The sequence below is a fragment of the Petromyzon marinus genome, chromosome 31 (genome assembly GCF_048934315.1).
Source record: "Petromyzon marinus isolate PM22_M1 ecotype Great Lakes invasive population chromosome 31, UKy_Petmar_22M1.pri1.0, whole genome shotgun sequence".
Taxonomy (NCBI): Eukaryota; Metazoa; Chordata; class Hyperoartia; order Petromyzontiformes; family Petromyzontidae; genus Petromyzon; species Petromyzon marinus.
Genome location: NC_133697.1, coordinates 8,802,476 through 8,824,685, shown reverse-complemented (window position 1 = coordinate 8,824,685; position 22,210 = coordinate 8,802,476). Strand labels below are relative to the sequence as shown.

Below are 22,210 nucleotides of genomic sequence, written 5' to 3'. Positions count from 1 at the left end.
CACTAACCGGGACTAACACCGCTTCGCTCCCGAAATCAGACCGAGATACAGGGCTATGTTCAAGGCGATTTGAAAAAAAAAATCTAAATTAACTCCAGGTTCACAACCAAGGTTGGAGGCATCTATTCTGCTGTACCAAATATATCCACGTTTTGGAAGAAAACGACCTTGTTCTGTGTGGCCACAACGCAGAGTCAATAAACCAATGTGACAATGTCCTCTATAAACTCAGACGAGCGTCGCCGAGTCGATTTGAGTGCATGGCTGCGGAACCATTGCCCATGACTTGATTCGGGACGTGGCCGCGACTTAAGTGTTTTTTTTTGCATGCGTCCCCACGTTATTTGAATGCCCTCGCCTTTTCAGCTGATACTCGGCTTCCTCCCGCCTCCACCATTTAAACTCACTCCTAGCCTAGCTCACAATGCACACGGTTCGACCTCTTCACCCGAAGGCAACCCGGTTGCTGTTTAACTCTTCGCGTTCCCGTGATGGTGTTGGATTATTAAGCCCGATCGTGTTCGCCTCGCCTCGCCTCGCGGTCACCTGCTCTCCCACCCTTCATTACCTCGCCCTTTCTTTTGGTGCAATATGTATGTTTAAAGTGTTAATATAACTTTTTGTTATTACAGCATCGTCAATGGTTTTTGTTATATAATAATTGGTTACTTGTACATTCGACGAGTTCTGTTCCGATGCTCTCCTGTTCCTCCGTACAGATCACTTTGACGTTGTTGCTTTTGTTCTGTGCTGCTGATGCACCGCGGATCTTCCTTGCAAACGAGCTGGGTAACTGGCTAAACCGGATTTTCCGTGCAACAAATAAACATTGATTGTTACGAGGCCTGCCACTTCAAAACGGTCTGCAAAGCGATCATAAATTAAGCCGATGAACCTGCGTTTGATTTCCGGCCACGGATAATATCAGTGGCGAGTGACATCTGAACCGATCCCTGGGCAACACGGTTCATGAAGTATGGTCAAACAATCCCCCCATGCCCTCGATCGACACAGCATGCGGATACCTTCATCCAGCTATGGATTGGCAACGTGCTGTCAATCAATTAATCTAATAAGCACCATTGGTGGTCATACCGTAGAACCAGCTATTGTACTCGTTTTTTTTTTAACGCGGAGACAACCGATGCGAGGCCCACACTCGGATTGGACACCAAATCAATTGCCACTGCAGTCACGGCCGGCAGTAAATTCCGGCTTATCTGGAATGCCGGCCCAATGAACTTGCTGCGACTCGCAAGCCACCGTTCCCCATAAACAGTGTTTGGGGCTTAAACACACGAACACTTGACATTATAATCACACGCATTGTTTGCGAGCGCCAGTGTAGAGAACCGTGATGGGCGTCCGCAAACACTGCACAGCTCAAAGGGTGCGGGAGAGCGTCTTGACGGACCCTGCGACATTGAACAAGAAAAGTTTTGAAGACTGGGACGCACGGTGCCCACCTGCCTGCCGTTGCAGCTCGATGCGTGTTTCTCAATGCAATAGCTTCAATTTCTCCAGAGTAAAAGGCGCGATTGTGACCACTGGATCGGTTCTACCATCATGCCTGGCATGTTACGTGCTATCGGCACATTGAGTGCATAATGCGCGCAACTTTGTTTTAGGTGCAAACTGAAAAGTGTAAAAATTGTAGCCGTATTAGACAACAGCAGGAAAATGAGATCACTGTATACCGGATTCATTATTGTTAGGAATCATCAGTAAAGCCATCAATAGCCACAATTTTGGCCAAACATCCCAATTTCGGGACCCTCCGGGAAATGAATATTAATACTGGAATTTTCCGGATAAATAAATATTTCTAAATGCAACTTAATAAACGATCAAGTTGTTTATTCAGGAAGGTGATTGTTCATATATTTATACAAAAAATCCAATAAAATTAGCCTGACTTCAAACAAGAGGTGTCTCTAGTTTTGAAAAAACCCACAGCAAATGTGTGTGATATGACTCAATAGTATTTCCAAGGGGGGTCCAACTTATTGGTGTGGTTTAACCAATTCCTTTTCAGCCTTGTTGCTGCACAAAAGCCACGTAAACAGTTGCAGAATGCAGCAAGGGTTTACGCTGCCTACTGAAAAATACGTAAGGCGTACATCCAAATGTTCCCAAATTTCACTGCGATCCACAGGCCACCGAGGGGCACTCGTGACTGTCCAGGCAAGTGGCGACTTGTCTCCCAGGGCCCCCAGAGAATGACAACGTTGTGCTACGGTGAGAATAGGGGGGGGGGCGGCCTCTTAAGAACTCGGCGAGAGGAAAAAATAAACATTGAACAACGGCAAGCACACTCAAGAGAGGACATATACACAATCCACACAGCGATGACACACGAGGGTACAGATGATAGATTGCTGGCCTGATTTGTGTGATGGTGACAGAGGTAACGCTGACGTTTTTGGGGAGGGGAAACTGGCAAGCAGATGCTGTTTTTTGCTGGTTTAGTTTTCCTCTGACAATTGGTAGAATATAGTTGTTTCCGCCAACGCGTACAACAAATCACTGCCAGGGTGTGCTCATCACCATATGCTGACACAAGTATCACCACCATCACCACCACCAGTACCATCACTATCATCCTTATCATCACCATCAACATTCCCACCACCAGCGCCACCATCATCACTATCATTGCCATCATTATGACCGACACCACCACCATCATTACCAACTTCAGCATATTTTCCCATTCTCTATATCATTATCACTCGTAGCCAATCCACTGCTGGATGGAGGTCTCTACAATCCAACGCCATCTCTCTCGAATCCTGCAATGTAGCAATCCACATAGCACGTGCACATGAACTAATTTCATCGCTCCATCTCCTCTGTCAATGCCATGCCAGCAAAATAAAACTCATCACTTTTGTCAGTGTAATAAATCTATTTATTCAGTGTTTTTTATTCGAAAAAAATACTGTTTGAAAGGGTGGAAACTGAAATGCGATGACCAATAGAACACTACATGCCACACCAACCACCATGCATTGCACACAATTTCTTTAAAAAATAACCTGCAAGTGTACATAACCATGACAAAAATTTGATTAAACTGGTTCACAATGTGTCCAACATGTAAAGTAACAGTGATATAATGCTACTTACCCAGAATAGCCTTACCGATTCCCAAGACTCTTTAAAAAAAAGTCCCGCAACATTGGAATGTTTGTCTCATTCCCTTCATGTGATTGGCTTCATGTGAGCGGAAACTCACCATGTATACGAGGGGGTGAAACTCAGCGCAGCCATTACTGGCCACACCTCGCATCCCCACCCGAGAAGCCCTGATGTTGGTCACCCATCCAACTACGAACCAGGTTGAGCTTCATGAATTTTGACGAGATCCAGCACATTAAGGATAATTTGAACGTAGTTGGATTTATTTCAGAAAACAATATCCACACACGGTCGATACGGTAGAGTTCTACTCCGTGGGGCTTTCTGCCACTACGACACAAGTGTGAAAAGCGTATCATCATTGCACAAACCACAAGCGAAACAAAAAAGTCCTGAGCAAACCTCAACTTTGAAGAGGGTATAAAATACAGTGTGTGGATATTTTCACAAAAAAACTTCATGTTGAAAAGAACATATAAGTGGTTTAAGCGTTGACATACCTGTTTGGCAAACTTTATATTCAACAAACTCCATAAAAAAGATCTCGTCGTTACTTCGTTATTTTAGCAGGGCGCTCAAAAGGTTCAGAGACTATAAATAATATGTCTAACATTATATAAATGGTGAAGTGGCAGCCCAGTTGTTAGTGCCCTGCACTGTGAAACCAATCTGACTTTTAATTTAACTGGTCCGACCCCTTGACAATCCACTTCACCAACCCACAATGGCCAGCGTGTTGAAATATTGTTAAAAATAAACCTCCGTGACCGATATGGTGTGGCAAGCCTTCACGTAGCAGTGGATTGCTCGACGAAGACCTTCCCCTTCATCATCACCACTGTTTACTTTTCCCCCTGTTTTATGTCCACCAAATTTGCATAACAATTTGAGATGTTTTTACATTATGAGACCTCCTTTGCCAGTAACAAGATATAGTAATAGGTTTTACCCTTTTAACTGGTTATTGCACGATGCCTTGAATAAAGGTGTCAGTTTTTGTGCCAGTTAAAAGGGTAAAACCTATTACTATAATTTGAGATGTTGTTGCATCCACCCATCGTTACAATGCCCATTGGTGTAGGAGGTTGTGGTGGTTCAGGCGGCCTGTGCACGGTCTGTCTTGGCGATGCTCAATCTGCCAACTCGTGTTTTTTTCGTGATAATTATTTAACTTTTTTTCAATATTTGTTTGAGTTTTATGTTTGTTGTGCAGTTGCTATGTACAGTGTTCTAGAGAAGTTGTTGTATTCATACTCTAGATCCTATATAAATTAAAATTACTCTTATGTCAACACCAATGGTTGCGTGCTTTCAGATGCACTTCTGTGGCCGTCTGGAACGCTCTTCACTGGAGTTATGCAATTTTAATCTAAATTGAAAATAATTTATTTAAAACTGCTTTTGTGTTCCGTTTCTTGTCTTTTTCCCCCAAACCGTTGGCTACTTATGGTGTGAAATAAATTCAACGTCCATGCAAACTTACAACGGCGAATTTAAAGAAAACAGGGGTCATCCTAGGCGAGACGGGTCCCTGCCATTAGAATGTTGAATTTCCACCATATATATTTGTCCACCATTGCACATAAGCAATGCCCGAAGATTTACACTTTGTGATTGGTCGTCATCATAAAGTTACTTTGTCAAAATTAGTAGAGAAAACGCACCAATGTCTTTATCACCAACAACAGGTGAAATCGGCAAAGGTGATGCGTTTCAGCCAGTGGTGTAGCTACCGAGCGAGCAGGCAGTGCACATGGCTCTGGAAAACGAACGACTGGAGGGTCTCAGGTGCCGAGCTGTGAAGAGGTGGGACATTGGACGGGGGCCACGTTTAATTCGTTGCACCAAGGGCCCACACCAAAAATACAACTAAACCACTGTTTTCAGTCGTTTCATTTAACTTTTGACTTTTAAACACAAGTTAGAGCATTAAATAAACCTGCAATATTCGTTCCGTGTGGTTATATGTTTTTTAAGATCTCAAAACCTTTTGGTTGCCCCCTCCTATGTGCACGAATACACAATGTAAAAACACACCACAGCATTTTACAATGCACACACGTTAAATATTCAATAACCTTTGATTCAAAGCTTTCGTGACTGCAGGGATTCATATACTTGTTTTTTTCGGTAAAGTCACGTAGAAGGGAAACAATAAAATAAAAATATATAAAACAATAAAATGATCACGATGTTTCGACTGCAACACAAACAATCATCATCAGGTGTGCTTTTCACACCTGATGATGGTTTTCACACCTGATGATGATTGCTTGTGTTGCAGTCGAAACGTCGTGAGCATTTTATTGTTTTATATTTTAATTATTTTATTGTTTCCCTTCTACGTGACTTTACCGAAAGAACCAAGAAATTTCAATAACCGTTTAGGTTCAATATAAAACTGTATCCGTGCGGTAGCTTCCAGTTAAAAGACTACCAATTTGGTATTACGTACAGAAAATAATTTGAGATGTTTAAACAGGAAAACCTCAGGTGGGTCCTGCTTGGAATGTTAAGCCAATTCCTTTACACATTTTTGTAATTTCACATTTATGGATAGTAGAATGAAGCGCTTACACTTTTTAGTTTAAGCGTTAACATTTCCTCCTTGAATTTGGCTACTTTTAATGAAGATATTTGTTTTCAATTCACAATACACCGAGTTAGCGATCAATCGTCGATTCGCTATCAACTGCTGTTGTACCTTTAGTTGATGACAATCTAAAATTAGTCGTTCGAGACTAAACAACTGCACGCGACATATACACACGTACGCACAATTACACACGCGCACAACACACTAAAGTATACTCTCGATGCACACACCACTACCAACCGTTTTAAACGATTTGTTTGAAAATACCATGGCAACGCCGGTTTTATGGGGAGCAGTGTGTTGCGTAGAGACGCCGACACGGCTGCTTCTATTGCCTGTTGGAATGCTGGTGAAATGTGCTTGAGAATTTACGGCAAAAGGATACAAAAGGCAAAAACGATTCAAAACGTACGGCGGTGGCCAAGTGTTTTGCTCGAACTTTAGGATTCGGGAAAACGCAATGTCCCCCCCCCCCTTTTTTAAACTCAGATGAATGTATTTGTAGCTTTGGATCTGGATTTGTAGTTTGCGATGATGGGGTGTGTCCATCCTGCATACACCGCCCTCACAAAAGGTATTGGTGAAGATTAGTTTTGCATACCACAGTGAACTAGTCGATAACTTCACTAAAATTCATAATTGCGTAACACAATATCGAATGTCTCAGTTATAAAAGATATATTTAAATGTTGAAGGTTTTAAGTGAATTTGTTTTCAGAGGTGGGCAAAGTGCATCAAAAGCCGTTAGAGTACTGTACATAGGGTGGTCCAGATGTCTCGTGACCCACATTTAATTATCTGAAACCTCATATTTTTAAGCAAAACTTTATTTAAAACAGAAATAAATACGCATAAGAACAACATTTTAGGGGTAAATTAATGTGGGTGTCAGCACACATTTGGACCACCCTGTACAATGCTCCATGTCTGCACTCTGCTTCACCAATCCGCACTGACCAGCATGGTGCAGCAGGGTCAAATAACCCCCCCCCCCCCACGATTCTCATGGCGTGGAGAAGCCTTTATCCAAGTTGCTTGCCAACAGGGTTGTACGTGAATATTAGCGAATTCAGACAGGAATTGATCTGTCAGATCATAAATAAAATCAGCTCCAGAAATGTTTTCCATCCAAAGCAAAGCAACGTACGGCGGATATAAATGCGGCCTGAGGAATATGCATACCTGTATTTTGTTGTGAATAAATAAAATGTACAATCCGCGTGCTTTTACATGGTTAAGCTTCCCTGCCAATCCACACAGCATCATCAATAACACGGATTACGTACTCCTGAGCTATTAGGACAACACGACACCAAAAAACGGAAATCCCTCAATCACAGCCATTAAGCCAAGGGCTAAATGTGAGCTTTACGGGATTTTGCCTCGCGTGACGGAATAGGTCTTTGACAAGGGTGTCGAGTTACATGTGCGGAGGCTTTTAGTCAGGGATTAATTTCTGAATGTTTTCTATGTGACTGGCAGACAGGTGTAGGCACGTGACCAACAGCCACAGCTATAGCGAGAGAATATACTGGATAAGGCGCTCTGGATTTCGGAAATATTTTCCTGGTCGCTGGTACAGGCAGACCCGGCTGAAATAAATCCCTTATTTTCATCCTCATTTGTCTTTAAGATCCCATATGCACTGTGCGTACAAATGGCTAGGGTACGCTGCTGAGCGCTAAAATGGGCGCAGCTCGTTTCAAATCTGTCATGCTGACCAATTGCGATGCAGAATTCCTGACCTGGAAAGCATGCGGCTAAATATTAGTTCTATTACAGTGAAAACAGTCCTGCATTTGTGTCCGTATGCACATGCTTATTGTCGTGAGTTGTTTATAATGTTGATCAAGTGCTTTTCTTAATGTTCACATTTTGTTGCCTTTTTAAATACTGAGACATTAACGTGCTATATAATTGTCACCTGTTAATGGTTGTTATCACATATATTGTATATTCATATTCCATTTGGACCTATGCCTTGTTAATTCAAACCTGTCGACCCCTCATCAGTGCCGACCTTATTACAGACCAATTCAGACCTGATTGGTCACCTCATGCCCTTATAAATCTCAACATTCATCCTACAAAGTCCAATCACAAGGGAGAAACACAAACAAATAGACATTTCCGGTATTGAAACGAATACGGGTAAACCGTATGGTTGACAGGTATGTGTTATTTTGTAACACATTGTGTTTTCCCCTGGTAAAAAAAGGTTTGTTGAGTCAACCGGATTGCACACATCTGGTTAGACAATGGACTGCATTATCAAATGATTAGTATTATTAACAGGATATAAACATTGCATTGAGCCAACGTTAGTCAATAAGTCAGTGTTGTACTATCAGTGTACAAAACTTAACCCCGATGCAACATGTCCAATGGGGCACAACTGAATGCATGTCCACCATAGGACGCATACTGCATGAATAACAGAATGAACCAATGATCCACACAATATAGTGACGCCGAGGGCAATCATTGGCCCAACACCGACCGATCACAAATCGTCCAGCAAGGACGAAGTAACTGACCAACACGACGACCCTCAGCCCTAACCCCACGCCACCTAGAGCAGGCGCAGCTGGAGCTCAGCCTCCCGCACCATCTTGTCAAAGGACCGTGTCTGCGTCGCCTCCCGCACTTTCTCCCGCACCTCGAATGAGGCCCTCGCCACGGAGCGCGACTCCTCCAGCCTGGCGTCTCGCCGCCGCGCCGCCCGCTCTCCCCTCTCCTCCTTCTCGCGGAGGCGCGCCAGCCTCTCCCGCCGGCGGTTCTCCTCCTCGAGCACGGCGCGTCTCGCCGCCTCTCCGTGCGCCCGCTCCTTCTCCGCCCGTTCCCGCGCCGCCCTCTCGGCGCGCCGCTGGGCGCCCTCCCCGGCCGCCAGCGCCGCCTGCCGCAGCCGCCGCTCGGCCTCGGCGGCCAGGGCCTCCCGCCGGGAGCGCATGTCCTCGTCGAGGCGCTCGGCCGCGGCGCGCGCCCGCCGCAGCCGCTGCCCGTCCCGCTCGGCCCGCAGCTGCAGCTCCCGCAGGCGCCGCGTCTCCTCCTCGTCGCGCCGCCGCTGCGACGCGCGCAGCCTCGCGTCGAGCGCCTCGCGCAGCCGAGCCTCGCCCGCGTCCTCCTCCCGCGCGAGCTCCCGCTGCGTGCGTAGGTGCCGCTCGCGCTCCCGCTCGTTGGAAAGCCGCCTCTCGCCGCGCCGCCGCTCCTTGGCCTCCAGCCGCTTGCGCTCGGCCAGCGACAGACGCTCGTGCAGATTCTGCTGCTGGCGCCCCTGGTCCTGCCCGCCCGCCGCCGCCGCGGCGGCGTCAGCCGCGGCGCCGCCTCGGGGGGGCGGCGGCGGCTCCAACGGCGGAGGCTCCCGTTCCCGCAAGCGCTGCGCCAGGGCGCGGCCGCGCTCGCGCTCGTCCAGCACGCGGCGCTCCTCCTCCGCGCGCCGCGCGTCCGCCCAGCGCAGGTGCGCGTCGCGCCGTTGCTCGGCCGTGAGCGTCTCCTCACGGTGCCGTGCCAACATCAGAGCCGCGATCTTCAGGTCCCGGCTCGGCAGCTCCAGGCCACGCTCGGCCGCCCGTGCCCGCTTCCTGGGGCCCGTCCCGGCGCCGGCTCCCGCAGCTCCCGCCGCACGCGTGAGCTGCTGCAGCTGCGCAGCGGTGCCAGGGTCCTGGCTCAGGTCCCCCAGGCTCAGGCTCTTGCCCGTAAATGTGCAGCGTGGGCCCGAGGTGCGGCCTCCGGGGCACGGAAGATCATCGTGGGCCCGGCGTGGGAGCGGCGGCCGGGAAGCGGCGCCCAGCAGCTGCGGGCGTTGCCGGGGCCGCGTCTTTCCCAGGGGGTCGCTCACCGTGTCGTGGCTCCCGCTGCTATCATCCAGGCTGCAGCCATCGCTGAGCGCGACCGGGGTCCGATGACCGGGCAGGGGCAGCGAAGCACGCACCGTCTCCAGGGAACGGCTCTGGTGAGGAATCCCCAAGGGTCGCAGCCCGGTGCCCGCCAGCTTGGATGGCAAGGGGTCCACGCTCCCTCCTCGCTTCTGCTGATGATTATGCTGTTGCGCTTCCCTACGCTTTTCGCGTTCCTCCAGCAGAATCCGCTCCCTCTCATCACGGCAGCGGCGCAGTTTACGCCTCCTCTCCCGCTCGAACGCGGCGTGCGCTGCACGCGCCTCCTCGCTGTCGCGGCCGAGGCCACCGAGGTTCGTGGTCGAGTTGGATTCCCGGTCACCGGTGCCGGGTGCCGCAAAGTCGGCGAGCGGCCGTGACAGCAGCTCGACGGGCCGTATCCCGCAGCGCGCGCACGACTCGAGCGAGCGCGGACTCGTGAGCACGTAGCGCGACCCCTCGGCGCGGGGGGAATCGAAGTTGTAGAGGTCGATGTGCAGCAGCGGGGAAGAGCCCGACTCCATGGAGCCCGACTCCATGGAGCCCGAACGGGGCCCCGAAAACCTCGGCCCCCCTGGTCCCCTCGGAGCCGCCTCCTCCTCCTCGTTATCCTCCACTGCATCTTCAGCCTTCTCCTGGGGTCGGGCTGCAGCGGGACGGCAGTAAGCATCACCAGGGCCATTGGAGACCCCAGGGAAGTGGCTGGAGACGCTGCTCGGCTTGCGCGTGGTGGAAGGGCTGAGAACGTCCACCATGGCTGAGGGGGAAGGTGGATGATGCCTCCTGCGATGGCCCTCCCGGTCCTCCACTCACGCTGCGCTCCGTTCAGCACCGTCCTCTGGCTCGTGTCCTATTTCTTCTCCTTCTGTTTTCCTCCTCCAGACCCAGTATTCTCCCAAACCTTTCCCTCCGGTCACTTCTTCTTTCCTTCCCGACCCTGTCGTCCTCCAGCGCAACCGACTACTTCAAATTCGCCCTCCAAACGATGTATTTCGCACCGTGCGTAGCCAACCGTGCTCATCCGGAGGTGCTCCTCCCTCCTGCAGACCCCGCCCTTCTACCCCTAACCCCGTCCACTTTCTCCTCCAATTCCTTCTCACCTCGTTTCCCCTCCTCACGCCGTTCATCAAACCTCGTCTTCTTGGTCCTCCTCCTCCACCAGACTTAGTTATTCACCTCCCCCTGCTCTTCCACACCCCGACCTAGTACAGGTTCTGTTGTCCTGCTCACCTCTTCCTTCTCCTAACCCTGCCCTTCTCTTTACAGCAGCCCACCGTCTCAAATGCCCGTCCTCACCTCGTCCTCCTCACCTCTCCCTCCACCTCTTCGCGTTGTCCTCTGGACCCCGTTATCTACTGCCTCACGCTGTTCTCCAAATTTGTATTTCTCTTCCTCACCCTGTCCACCTCTCCCTCATCCTCCTCCTTCTCCTACCCTGTCCTCTTCCTCCCGACCCAATCTAGCGTTCCCTCCAGACCTCGTCCACTTAACCCCGTCCTCACCTCGTCAACCTCCTACAGTCTCCGTTCTCTCCCTCACCCTCCGTTCTCCTCTTCCTCACCCTCCGTTCTCCTCGTCTTTATAACCCCGTTTTCCTCACCTCCTCGTCTCGTCTTTCCAACTCCGATCTCCTCACCTCGTCTATGCCAGCGCTCTTCACCTCGTCTTTCTAACCCCGTTCTCCTCTTCACCTCCCCTTGCTAACCCCGACCTCGTCACCTCTGTAACGTATCCCCCAATATATTCACCTCCCTCTCACCTCGTCTCTCTACCCCCGCTCTCCTCACCTCGTCTCTCTACCCCCGCTCTCCTCACCTCGTCTCTCTACCCCCAATCTCCTCACCTCGTCTCTCTACCCCCGCTCTCCTCACCTCGTCTCTCTACCCCCAATCTCCTCACCTCGTCTCTCTACCCCCAATCTCCTCACCTCGTCTCTCTATCCCCGCTCTCCTCACCTCGTCTCTCTATCCCCGCTCTCCTCACCTCGTCTCTCTACCCCAAATCTCCTCACCTCGTCTCTCTACCCCCAATCTCCTCACCTCGTCTCTCTACCCCCGCTCTCCTCACCTCGTCTCTCTACCCCCAATCTCCTCACCTCGTCTCTCTACCCCCAATCTCCTCACCTCGTCTCTCTATCCCCGCTCTCCTCACCTCGTCTCTCTACCCCCGCTCTCCTCACCTCGTCTCTCTACCCCCAATCTCCTCACCTCGTCTCTCTACCCCCGCTCTCCTCACCTCGTCTCTCTACCCCAAATCTCCTCACCTCGTCTCTCTACCCCCAATCTCCTCACCTCGTCTCTCTACCCCCGCTCCCCTCACCTCGTCCTCGCCTCGTCTCCCCTCGCCTCGTCTCTCCTCACCTCGTCTCTCTACCCCTGCTCTCCTCGCCTCGTCTCCTCTCGCCTCGTCTCCCCTCACCTCGTCTCCCCTCACCTCGTCTCCCCTCACCTCGTCTCTCTACCCCCGCTCTCCTCACCTCGTCTCCCCTCACCTCGTCTCCCCTCACCTCGTCTCCCCTCACCTCGTCTCTCTATCCCCGCTCTCCTCACCTCGTCTCTCTACCCCCAATCTCCTCACCTCGTCTCTCTACCCCCAATCTCCTCACCTCGTCTCTCTATCCCCGCTCTCCTCACCTCGTCTCTCTACCCCGTTCCCCTCACCTCGTCTCCCCTCACCTCGTCTCTCTACCCCCGCTCTCCTCACCTCGTCTCCCCTCACCTCGTCTCTCTATCCCCGCTCTCCTCGCCTCGTCTCCCCTCACCTCGTCTCTCTACCCCCGCTCTCCTCACCTCGTCTCTCTACCCCCGCTCCCCTCACCTCGTCTCCCCTCACCTCGTCTCCCCTCGTCTCCCCTCACCTCGTCTCTCTATCCCCGCTCTCCTCGCCTCGTCTCCCCTCACCTCGTCTCTCTACCCCCGCTCTCCTCACCTCGTCTCTCTATCCCCGCTCTCCTCGCCTCGTCTCCCCTCACCTCGTCTCTCTACCCCCGCTCTCCTCACCTCGTCTCTCTACCCCCGCTCCCCTCACCTCGTCTCCCCTCACCTCGTCCTCACCTCGTCTCCCCTCGTCTCTCTATCCCCGCTCTCCTCGCCTCGTCTCCCCTCACCTCGTCTCTCTACCCCGCTCTCCTCACCTCGTCTCTCTACCCCCGCTCCCCTCACCTCGTCTCCCCTCACCTCGTCTGCCCTCACCTCTTCTCCCCTCACCTCGTCCTCACCTCGTCTCCCCTCACCTCGTCCACCACTGCCGCTGTCCCCGCGCCCTGGAGTCGTTTCGCGCTGTCAGATCCCCCACAGCCCCCCCCCCCCGACGCGTCCTGCGCGCTCCCATTGGCCCGGGGGGCGCGGCGCGTGCCCGGCGCCAACCAATCAGGAGCGGCGAGCGCGCGCAACCGAACTATAAATTCCAGAGGTGCCGCGGTCGAAGCCCCCACAGCTCCCAAACAATGGTGGGGAGCGGCGTGAATGAATGGGGCCCACGTGTGTGGCGTGCGTGTGTCGGAAGAGGCTTTCACTGTTCATCGTCTGTACTTTGTTAGTTCGTGGATGTTATTATTTTGCGAAAGCTTGCTGGAATTTCCTACCAAAAACTTCCGTTTTTGTCACGTGCTTTTTTTTCGTTGTATTGCTGGTTGTTTTTTTTTTGCGTGTCTTGTGTGCGTTGTTTTTTGTTGTTGTGTTGTTATTGTTGTTAACGCTCGCATATTGAAAAGTAATATTAACATCATTCGCTGGAGTAACCCAATAAAACTACGGTGCTCTCCGGATTATCAGACGATGCTTTAAGTTACGCGGGGAGGGTTAAATACGCCCTATAATCTGAGAATAGGGTATCTATATTTCTTATTATTTATAAACATGTTTTTAGATTAATTTAACTTTCTACTCCGCCTGTCAATTTTTACGTTGAACTTGTTTCGCGACCCTAAATGTAGAAATCTGTGTACCTGTAGTAGTCGGTTGCTGGTGTTGAACCGACGCTGTTTTTTCGTGAACGATCAGATATGATTGAGTAGTGTCTGATTATTCATTGTGCTGGTTGTATAAAGTACATTAATCACTTATGTAATTTGCGATAGTGATGATGCTGTAATCCCAGCTATGCAGCAGAGCATCAATGAGTCTCAAGAATAGTTAACAGGAGGGCCCTGCTACATTTTTGGCCGATTCAATTTTAAATTATGCGTGTCGCATCATGTGGGAGAAAACTGAAATAACGCTGAAAAAAAACCCACTACTCAAACGAGGAAATAAGTATCCAAAGCTCCGCACAGTTGGATTCAAGAATCCTCTTTCGGTACTTGACACGCCGTGGACACTTCACAAACCCCGTCGGGTTGAGAGTTTCACAGATATTTACCGTGACCCACTCGTCCTTGCCTCTAACGTTCTGCTTCACAGACGTTGTGCTTTCCCAGATTTAGCATCATGAGCCATGGTCAATCCACTGCTGGATGAGGACCTCCGCACGCGCTGCGGATCGTGGAGGTTATTTGACCGTACTTGACGCTGGTCAGTGCGGGTTGGTGGTGAAGGCGGCGAGTATAAAATGTAGGAGCGCATAAGTACAGTTCAACAATTCTTGTTTTTCTTTGCACAGACTTCTGCATATAGTTTGAAGCAACCTACAAATACCTGGTGTGCACGGTGAACACCTCTCCATGCACTATGCAGCCTCAACAAATGCTAAGAAGTCATCTTCTCTTGGTTCTTTCGGTAAAGTCACGTACAATGAGAATAAAATAAGACAAAATTCTCACGACGTTTCGGCCACAACACAAGTAGCCTTCTTCAAGAAGGCTACAAGGCTACTTGTGTTGTGGCCGAAACGTCGTGAGAATTTTATTGTCTTATTTTGTTTTATTGTTTTATTCTCATTCTACGTGACTTTACCGAAAGAACCAAGAAGATGAATCCTTGCAGTCACGAAAGCTTTAAATCGAAATTTAAATGCTAAGAAGCTTCCGAGATCCGACAAGATCCGGGCGCGCAATCGTGTTGGACGTGATATGGGTTGGAAGTCACCTGCGGTCGTAAAGAGGCCGCCAAATTTGTCCACGATGTTAAAACGATTCGAGGCTTGAATGCAAAAATGTGGAGGGGTATCACCAGGGATGAGAATCGTTCCATCATCCATCGCCACCAGCCACGGAATCCAAACGAGAGGCACCAGACGCCCTCTGGTGTCGAACTACGACTGAAACGTCCAATCCACAACGCACTGGCAACCGTGTGCTGTAGTGGAATTCTGAGTAATATTCACAAGTGATGACCTGGGGGGGTGTGGTGGCCTGAATTCAGTAGTGGATTGAGTCATCATGGCTGATTATGATCACATGACTACACCAACCTTGCAGCAATCACCAAATGATGCAACATCTTGCAACACCCCATCTCTACATTACAAATGTAAATACTGGACTGTGCTCTATGCATAACTTCCTTTATTGATCAAGTAACTGTCGGAAATAAATGTAAACAGGATACGTATTCGGGATGCGATCCTGATTTCAGAATGAGTCAAAAAAATATACAGTTGTGAAAATCGAGCAGAGGTTAAATTTAATATCCAGATTTTTAATATTGCATGTTAAAATGTGGCCGCATGCTTTAACATCCATTTTCCCCCAAAACACTTTTTTGAGGCGGGTATTGCATCAATTCCATGACTGAGTGTTTGGTCTAAGTGAGAGAAACCAGAGCACGTGAGAAAAAAAACTGCCCATGTATGAGATGGCAAGACTCCGCACACACCTCACAGGCTGCATCGCCTGGAGTTCCCGGAGTCTCCCATCCCAAGACTAACGAGCTCAATCCCACTGAGATCTGGTCTGATCGGGCATTAAGAGTGATTTTCGTAGAGGTGACTTTGCCATGTGGTCTAATTTACCACTAGCTCAGCACCAATTGCCACCATTGTTTTTTTGTAGGTAGTGCATAAAATTACAAGGTTTTGTTGACAAAATAATTTATTAAAGTCATTCGGGAAAACCGCGGGCTTATTCCATAAACTAAAACGCAAACATTTGCCATACATCACGGCACCAAATCGAGGGGAAAATACAGTGCATCACACATACCAAAAAAACTATCCTTTTTACATCAATGAAAACACTGCTTCATATTGCAGTGTTTCTAGGGAGTTGGTGTCTGACAGCACATGACGTACATCAACAATCTTCGATCAGTAATTTAAAGTCAAGCTAGGATTAGGGATACTTGTGGTGTTACCATTTATTATACACACGTACAGCCCCATTGTCGAGGGCTCTCCACTATATGGATAAGGTGCATTATTTAACCATACTTTACCACGATGATAAGTGGAGATCGAAGGTGGGGTATCATAGACGTGGAAGCACAGTTCGGTACAACAGATTTTGCTGCACTGCCCACAAAGCACAAGTCCACGGCAACCTGACAACCTGGTGTGCACGGTGGTCACTTATCCAACTATCATTCACGTTAAAACCTGCTTAGCTTCTAAGATCCGATTCTTTGATATACATTTCAGGTGATCTGGTCATCGGTGCCATTTATGATAAAACTGAATTCACATTTACAATGTTTTATAGGCCAGAGGCCAGGAAGCTCGCTGCTGTGTATGTTGAGCATAATAGTACAGTACATGCAAAAGGTGATTTATAGAGAACAAATGTGCAATTATGATTAAAGGTTTAGCTCTACCATCATATCTTATATCACCATACTTTTCTGTTGAATGCCATTTAATGTTGAGGATTGGATTTTGTACATTTGCACCAACGAAGAACGGCAAGTGGGGGTCTTGTGGGTTTGTCAGGGTGATAACTGAATTACTATTGTGTTAACAAGGTCATTAATATTAAAATAGCACTGTAATACCATGATACAAAGCTTATAATTAGTAAATTTGTATGTTATTCATACACAATACCTTGAGGGTCCTGCTGTATTGAGATGTTTGGCCAATACAGTTCATAACGTTGCCAAATGTGTTTACTTTTCAGTTAAGTGGATGTATGTTGAACTACTTTCACACCGTACGTAGCCAACCGTGTTAAGCGGAGGAGTGGGAAATTAACAAAGTGCCATAAGGACAGGTTCTTAAACCCACTTGCTATGCTGCCACCTCTTGACCACCTCACACTGTTCACAACTATCAACCAGTGCTTCTAAAATAACTGGATTACAAGCGTGTCACCACATCTAGTTACTTAAAAAACTGTCATTGGACATACCGATTGCTTTTTTTAGAGCTCTAAGATTGAATAGCCATTTTAATCAACCAACAGGTTTTTGTGTTTTTGGCAGTCGTGTCATCAAGGCATCACTGCGACACTGGCAGTGGTGATAACAGGCAGCATGATTGTGGGGAAGGGGGCATGGAGCCCCCACCACTAAAAATTCACGTGGTCAGCTTACTGACGTAATTTTCATGGTAAACAGAATATCATTACTTTTAAACTACTTGTCATTTTTAAGATAAACTAAATAGCACTCGTACATTTTCAGTATGGCTCGGTGAAAACGCTGTACTGTTTGCTCTGTAATCCGTGGCAGGGATGAGCGGTGTCCTTTCATGTGTTAAACTCGGCCGCCAGGTGTCCTACCCCTCAGCTACAGCACCTCCGTGATGACTGGACTGTGTTCATTATTTAACATCGGCAGCATCGCCTCAACCCTCATGCTCCCCACTCCGCCATGGCCGTCAGCAAAATTTTAAAGTGGTGCCACCCGCCACCCCCCTTCCCCCAGATGATGCCGATGTTGGTGAAGGATGACGGTCGGTCAGCAGCGGCGGGGGGAGTCGGCGTAGCGCAACTTAAGTTCCTGCTTGAAGCGGCGGAAGAGGATGCGGTTGCGTTCTTGCTCGGCCTCCTTGCCAGCGTGGAACTCTCCCGGCAGCTTGAAGCCACGGTGGACCAGGAAGGCGTTGTCCAGCACAGCGAAGCGGTATCCAGCGACGTGCAGCTCACATGTCTGAGTATGCACGCACGCACACAAACACACGGGCCAAATCCATTTACTTGATTAACAAACCACTTTACATATGGAATCAACTTGTCTGCAGGTTCCTCGGTGTATTGATACACCACAGGATCATAAGATATGGCTGTAACTTGGGAAGACCTTTGTCCAGGAGTGGATTTCCCACGGCTTATGCGGTGCTAATTGTGCCAACAAAAACTTCACGTCCCACCGACCTATGCCTCCAAAGGACCAGATCACAGGTGCGCACCAACACGCTCCGCTCATTTGTTAATTCCAGGTATGACCAAACCAAACCAAGTGAATATTTTACAAGGGAAATTATTTTTGAACAACCCCTGAGGTGGCTAACATCATCAACACCGCGCGCGCCGCACCTGACTGATGCGGTTGAAGCCGTACTGCTGAAAGCGCTCGTCAAACGGCGGCGCGGCGCTCGGGCCGACGTAAAACGGCTCCCAAGGGTCGCGCCACTCCAGCTCGTATGCTGGCGCCAGTCCTGGCGCGGGAGCCAGCGCCGCCCAGCGTGCATAGTCGGTGGGCGCCTGGCACTTGCGGCACAGCTCGTCATAGAACGGCCGCAACTCCAGTGCCCCGAGGAGGCGCAGGAGCTCCGCCTTGGTGTCTGGCACGCGGCGAGAGTGGCGTATCTCAAATGACGGCACTACGAACACAATCAATCGGTCACGGCGACCGCCTCCATCTTCCCGTCGTAGCATGGACAAGAAGTCCCGGTGGAGGTTGACACTGGGGACCATGTCCACGTCCACCACGAGCACGTGCCGGCTGCGGGCACCGGCTCGTGCCACGTTGCGCAGGAGGTTGTTGGGGTAGGGCACGCCGCCATCAAGCGCGTAGTTCCTGCGTGCGCCCTGCACCGCCTCGCTGCCGAGCCACGCGAACACCTCAGTGCAGCCAGCACCGACCTTCGGCGCCACCCAGCGGTGCCCTTTTCCAGCATCTGCCCACACCACGGCATCGCCCCACGCCGCGGACGAGAACCCCGCGTTGGCCGACGCCACCAGGTGAAAGGCGACGTTGTCGCGCGCCTTCTTTGAGCAACCCCGCACCGCCGCGATGGCGGCGAGCGCCAGCCATGTGTCGTTGGCGCAGGCAAAGACGGCAACCGACACGGGCCCTTCCCATCGCTCCAGCAGCACCTCCAGGTGGTGCAGCCCATTGACGGACGTGTGGGTCGCCAGACTCAGCTCATGCCACGTGTCGCCGGCGCCGTCCGTAGCCGGTTCCGGCGCGAGGAGCCGGCTGAAGATGGCAAAGCGGCTGCTGGCATCGAGCGCGGGGGCACCGCCGGCAGCGACCAGCGCCGCCCTCAACGCATTCGCGGCCTCTTGGGGGTCCCCGGCGAGGCTCCCATTGGCCACGATCAGCGGTTCAGACGAACGCCGCACGATAGCGCCAAGGAAAGCGGCCGCCAGCGGCAGGGGCGAAGAGCCGTCGCCGCGGCCGTCCATGCGCAGCAGCAGCACGAGGTAGGTGAGCTGCAGCGCGAGCATGACAACGAGCAGCAGGAAGATGAGGATCTTGAAGGGCGTGCAGCGCAGCCGCGCCCGCAGCTTGAACCGCATTGTCACCGGTGAGCGGAGACGCTCGAGAAGGCTGCGCCAGTCCGCCTGAGCGGAGCACTCGCTCTCATCTGTTGGAATCGGAAGAAACAAAGCAAAATTGTAATAAAATGTCTTGAAGACACAGCGACGCTTCCCGAGGCAAATGAAGGAAATTATTATTGGGCAATACAGTAGCAATTAAAGCTATAAGCTTGGTCAAGGAGTCATCATTAAATAGGAGGCAATAAAAAATAGTGCAAGAATAGACCATTAATTGCCGACTCAGCGCTGGTAAGAATTATCTCACCCACCTGGCTCTTTCACTTGGCTAAACAGTCAACTCTCGATCACACGGGGCGAGGTGACGGCGAGGAAACCGGAGGACCCGGAGAAACCCCACCACGCAATAACAAGAGGGCGTTATACACTCAAAGGTCCCCAAAGCCAGCCTCAAAACCTATTTGCTGTACCGCCACCCCTGTCCATTTTCGCTGCCCGACGGACGTATAAAACACATGTCAAATACTATTCACAAAAAAAGTGTCGATAACGGTGGCCTCAAAATAACCAATTTATAATAGGCGACGTTTCGGGTAATGGTCCTTAATAGCACAATATCACATTACTGTACCGCTGCGCGTCTGTATGGCAATGCATTTCGGCTCTGTGGATGTGAACGCTGTCACCGCAGCCATGCACGCAAGCCTTTGCTTCTCAATCGCAAACAGAAATTAGAATGTTAATGAATACATGGGTTTTGATTTAAAGCTTTCGTGACTGCAGGGATTCATATTCTTGGTTCTTTCGGTAAAGTCACATATAAGGGAAACAATAAAATATAAACAATCTGAACGCATGAGTTTCATGAAACAGAGTAAGTTGTACTTACGTGGCCGTGCTAAATTTGTGTTTTCGATTATTTACCTTCTAAAAAAAATCTGGTCACGTCTCGCACCTCCAGAAAGGGCATCTCAGTCCCAGGTTAAGAAGAGCCACTTGCTCGAAGCTTACCCCAAAACCAGGGCCCAAATCAAAAACGTACAAAGCACGGCCGGTGTGTGAATCCACTGCTGGATGAGGGCCTCCTGCACCCAGCCCGTGCTGGGTCCTGGGGGTTATCAGAACGCACTTCACCTCACCGTTCAGTGCAGGTTGTTGAAGGCGTGCTGCGTAGACGTGTAAGCACAGTACTCTGCAACAACGGATGTTTTAACGTGGGCAGCCTTCTGCCGATAGCGCAGCCCTTAAGCCTATTTGGACGTGTCACGCAGTGGTGATAACCCATCCCCTGCCGAGCCCTGACGACGAGACTTGGCGCATTTCTGGTGATCTGGCCACGTGTACTGTGCGCGAGTCAGACGTGATTATCGCTATGCACGGCGCGTGCGTGACACGCGAACGCAGTTTGAGGTGAGGCGCAAAACAACAGTCACTGACCGGGCCCCGCGCGGCAACCACTGCGGGGACTGCGGTCAACACCCACAGAAGCAACATTACAAGGGGCGGCGGTAAACACCCACTGGATAAACATTACAAGGGACGGCGATAAACACACAGGAGCAACATTACAAGGGGCGGCGGTCAACAGGAGCAACATTACAAGGGGCGGCGGTAAACACCCACAGGAGCAACATTACAAGGGGCGGCGGTAAACACCCACAGGAGCAACATTACAAGGGGCGGCGGTAAACACCCACAGGAGCAACATTACAAGGGGCGGCGGTAAACACCCACAGGAGCAACATTACAAGGGGCGGCGGTAAACACCCACAGGGGCAACATTACAAGGGGCGGCGGTAAACACCCGCAGGGGCAACATTACAAGGGGCGGCGGTAAACACCCACAGGGGCAACATTACAAGGGGCGGCGGTAAACACCCACAGGGGCAACATTTACAAGGGGCGGCGGTAAACACCCACAGGAGCAACATTTACAAGGGACCGCGGTAAACATCCACTGAATAAACATTTACAAGGGACCGCGGTAAACATCCTCTGGGTGAACATTTGTAAGGGGCCGCGGTAAACACCCACTGGATGAACACTAAGGGACCGCGATAAACACCCACTGGATAAACACAGGAACATTGTAAGAGACCGCGGTTAACAGGATCAACATTACAGTGCCGAACTGTATAAGGAACCACGGCAAACTTGGAGGCTGAACACGTATAGGGACCGTGGTGAACTGACAAGAGTCATTAACATACAATACGAGACCAGTGGCAGTCTGTATATACAGTCTGTATATGTATGCCAGCTGCATTTGTAAACCAATTCACATTCGACTATCTTTACGCGAGAAAATTCCCATGATAAAAAAAGACCGTAATGTTTCAAGCAACGGATAAACGTGCAGAAAATAACTTCCGCATTTGTTGCAGTATGCAACAACCCATCAACAGTTCCTGAAGAACTGCAGTATGGTCCTTTCTTCTTGACTTAGTGTCACCATCAAAATAAATTTGCGCAAAAATGTGACCCACTGACAGCAGCAGTGATGAAGAGATGGACAATTGTGTTTTTTAAAAAACGCCACTTTTTTCTAATTTTCTTGCTGTGGTTTTCACACCTGATTGATTGCTTGTGTTGCAGTCGAAACGTCGTGAGAATTTTATTGTTTTATATTTGTATTATTTTATTGTTTCCCTTCTACGTGACTTTACCGAAAGAACCAAGAATACAATTGTAAACCGGTTTCGTTTTTATTGGGACTCGTCAGTGTGGTCACCAATGTTCACTGCTGCGAAGTCTGCTTGTGGGAACCAGTACCCAATGTGCAGTCAACGCCACACTGTTGGAAGGCGCTTAGAAAATAAATGATTATTGAATCGGATCGTGACCATGAATCGTGAGGGCTGAATTGTCACAGCCCGAGGATGACAAACCTGTGAACCCCTCATCAGTGCTCTATCTTATTACAGAACAATTCAGACACTGGTCACCCCCGTGCCCCTTATACATCTAAAAGTCCCATCACAAGGGAGAAACACAAATAGACGCAAAAATGTTGCAAAATTTCCCTGTACAAGAATACGGGTAAACCGTATGGGTTGACAGCTA

At 50.0% G+C, this 22,210-nt stretch overlaps 2 protein-coding genes across 5 annotated transcripts; both read right to left on the bottom strand.

The window, feature by feature from the left end:
* Positions 1 to 2,888: 2,888 nt before the first annotated feature.
* CCDC177 (coiled-coil domain containing 177) lies at positions 2,889 to 12,250 on the bottom strand. The gene has a single exon (XM_032963895.2). It carries the CDS (start codon positions 10,365 to 10,367, stop codon positions 8,310 to 8,312), a length of 2,058 nt encoding a protein of 685 aa, XP_032819786.2. The 5' UTR covers positions 10,368 to 12,250; the 3' UTR covers positions 2,889 to 8,309.
* Positions 12,251 to 15,562: 3,312 nt separating this feature from the next.
* On the bottom strand, positions 15,563 to 22,167 carry B4GAT1 (beta-1,4-glucuronyltransferase 1). 4 transcript variants are annotated; one of them, XM_032963891.2, is made up of 3 exons: positions 20,287 to 22,167; positions 17,960 to 19,236; positions 15,563 to 17,573 (listed from the first exon to the last, which is right to left on the bottom strand). In XM_032963891.2, exons 2-3 carry the CDS (start codon positions 19,166 to 19,168, stop codon positions 17,382 to 17,384), a joined length of 1,401 nt encoding a protein of 466 aa, XP_032819782.1. In that variant the 5' UTR covers positions 19,169 to 19,236; positions 20,287 to 22,167; the 3' UTR covers positions 15,563 to 17,381. The 4 variants fall into 4 exon arrangements, with proteins under 4 accessions (XP_032819782.1, XP_032819781.1, XP_032819785.1 ...); XM_032963890.2 differs by having other exon boundaries at positions 20,585 to 22,167; XM_032963894.2 differs by lacking the exon at positions 20,287 to 22,167 and adding an exon at positions 20,037 to 20,280.
* Between the last annotated feature and the right edge of the window lie 43 nt (positions 22,168 to 22,210).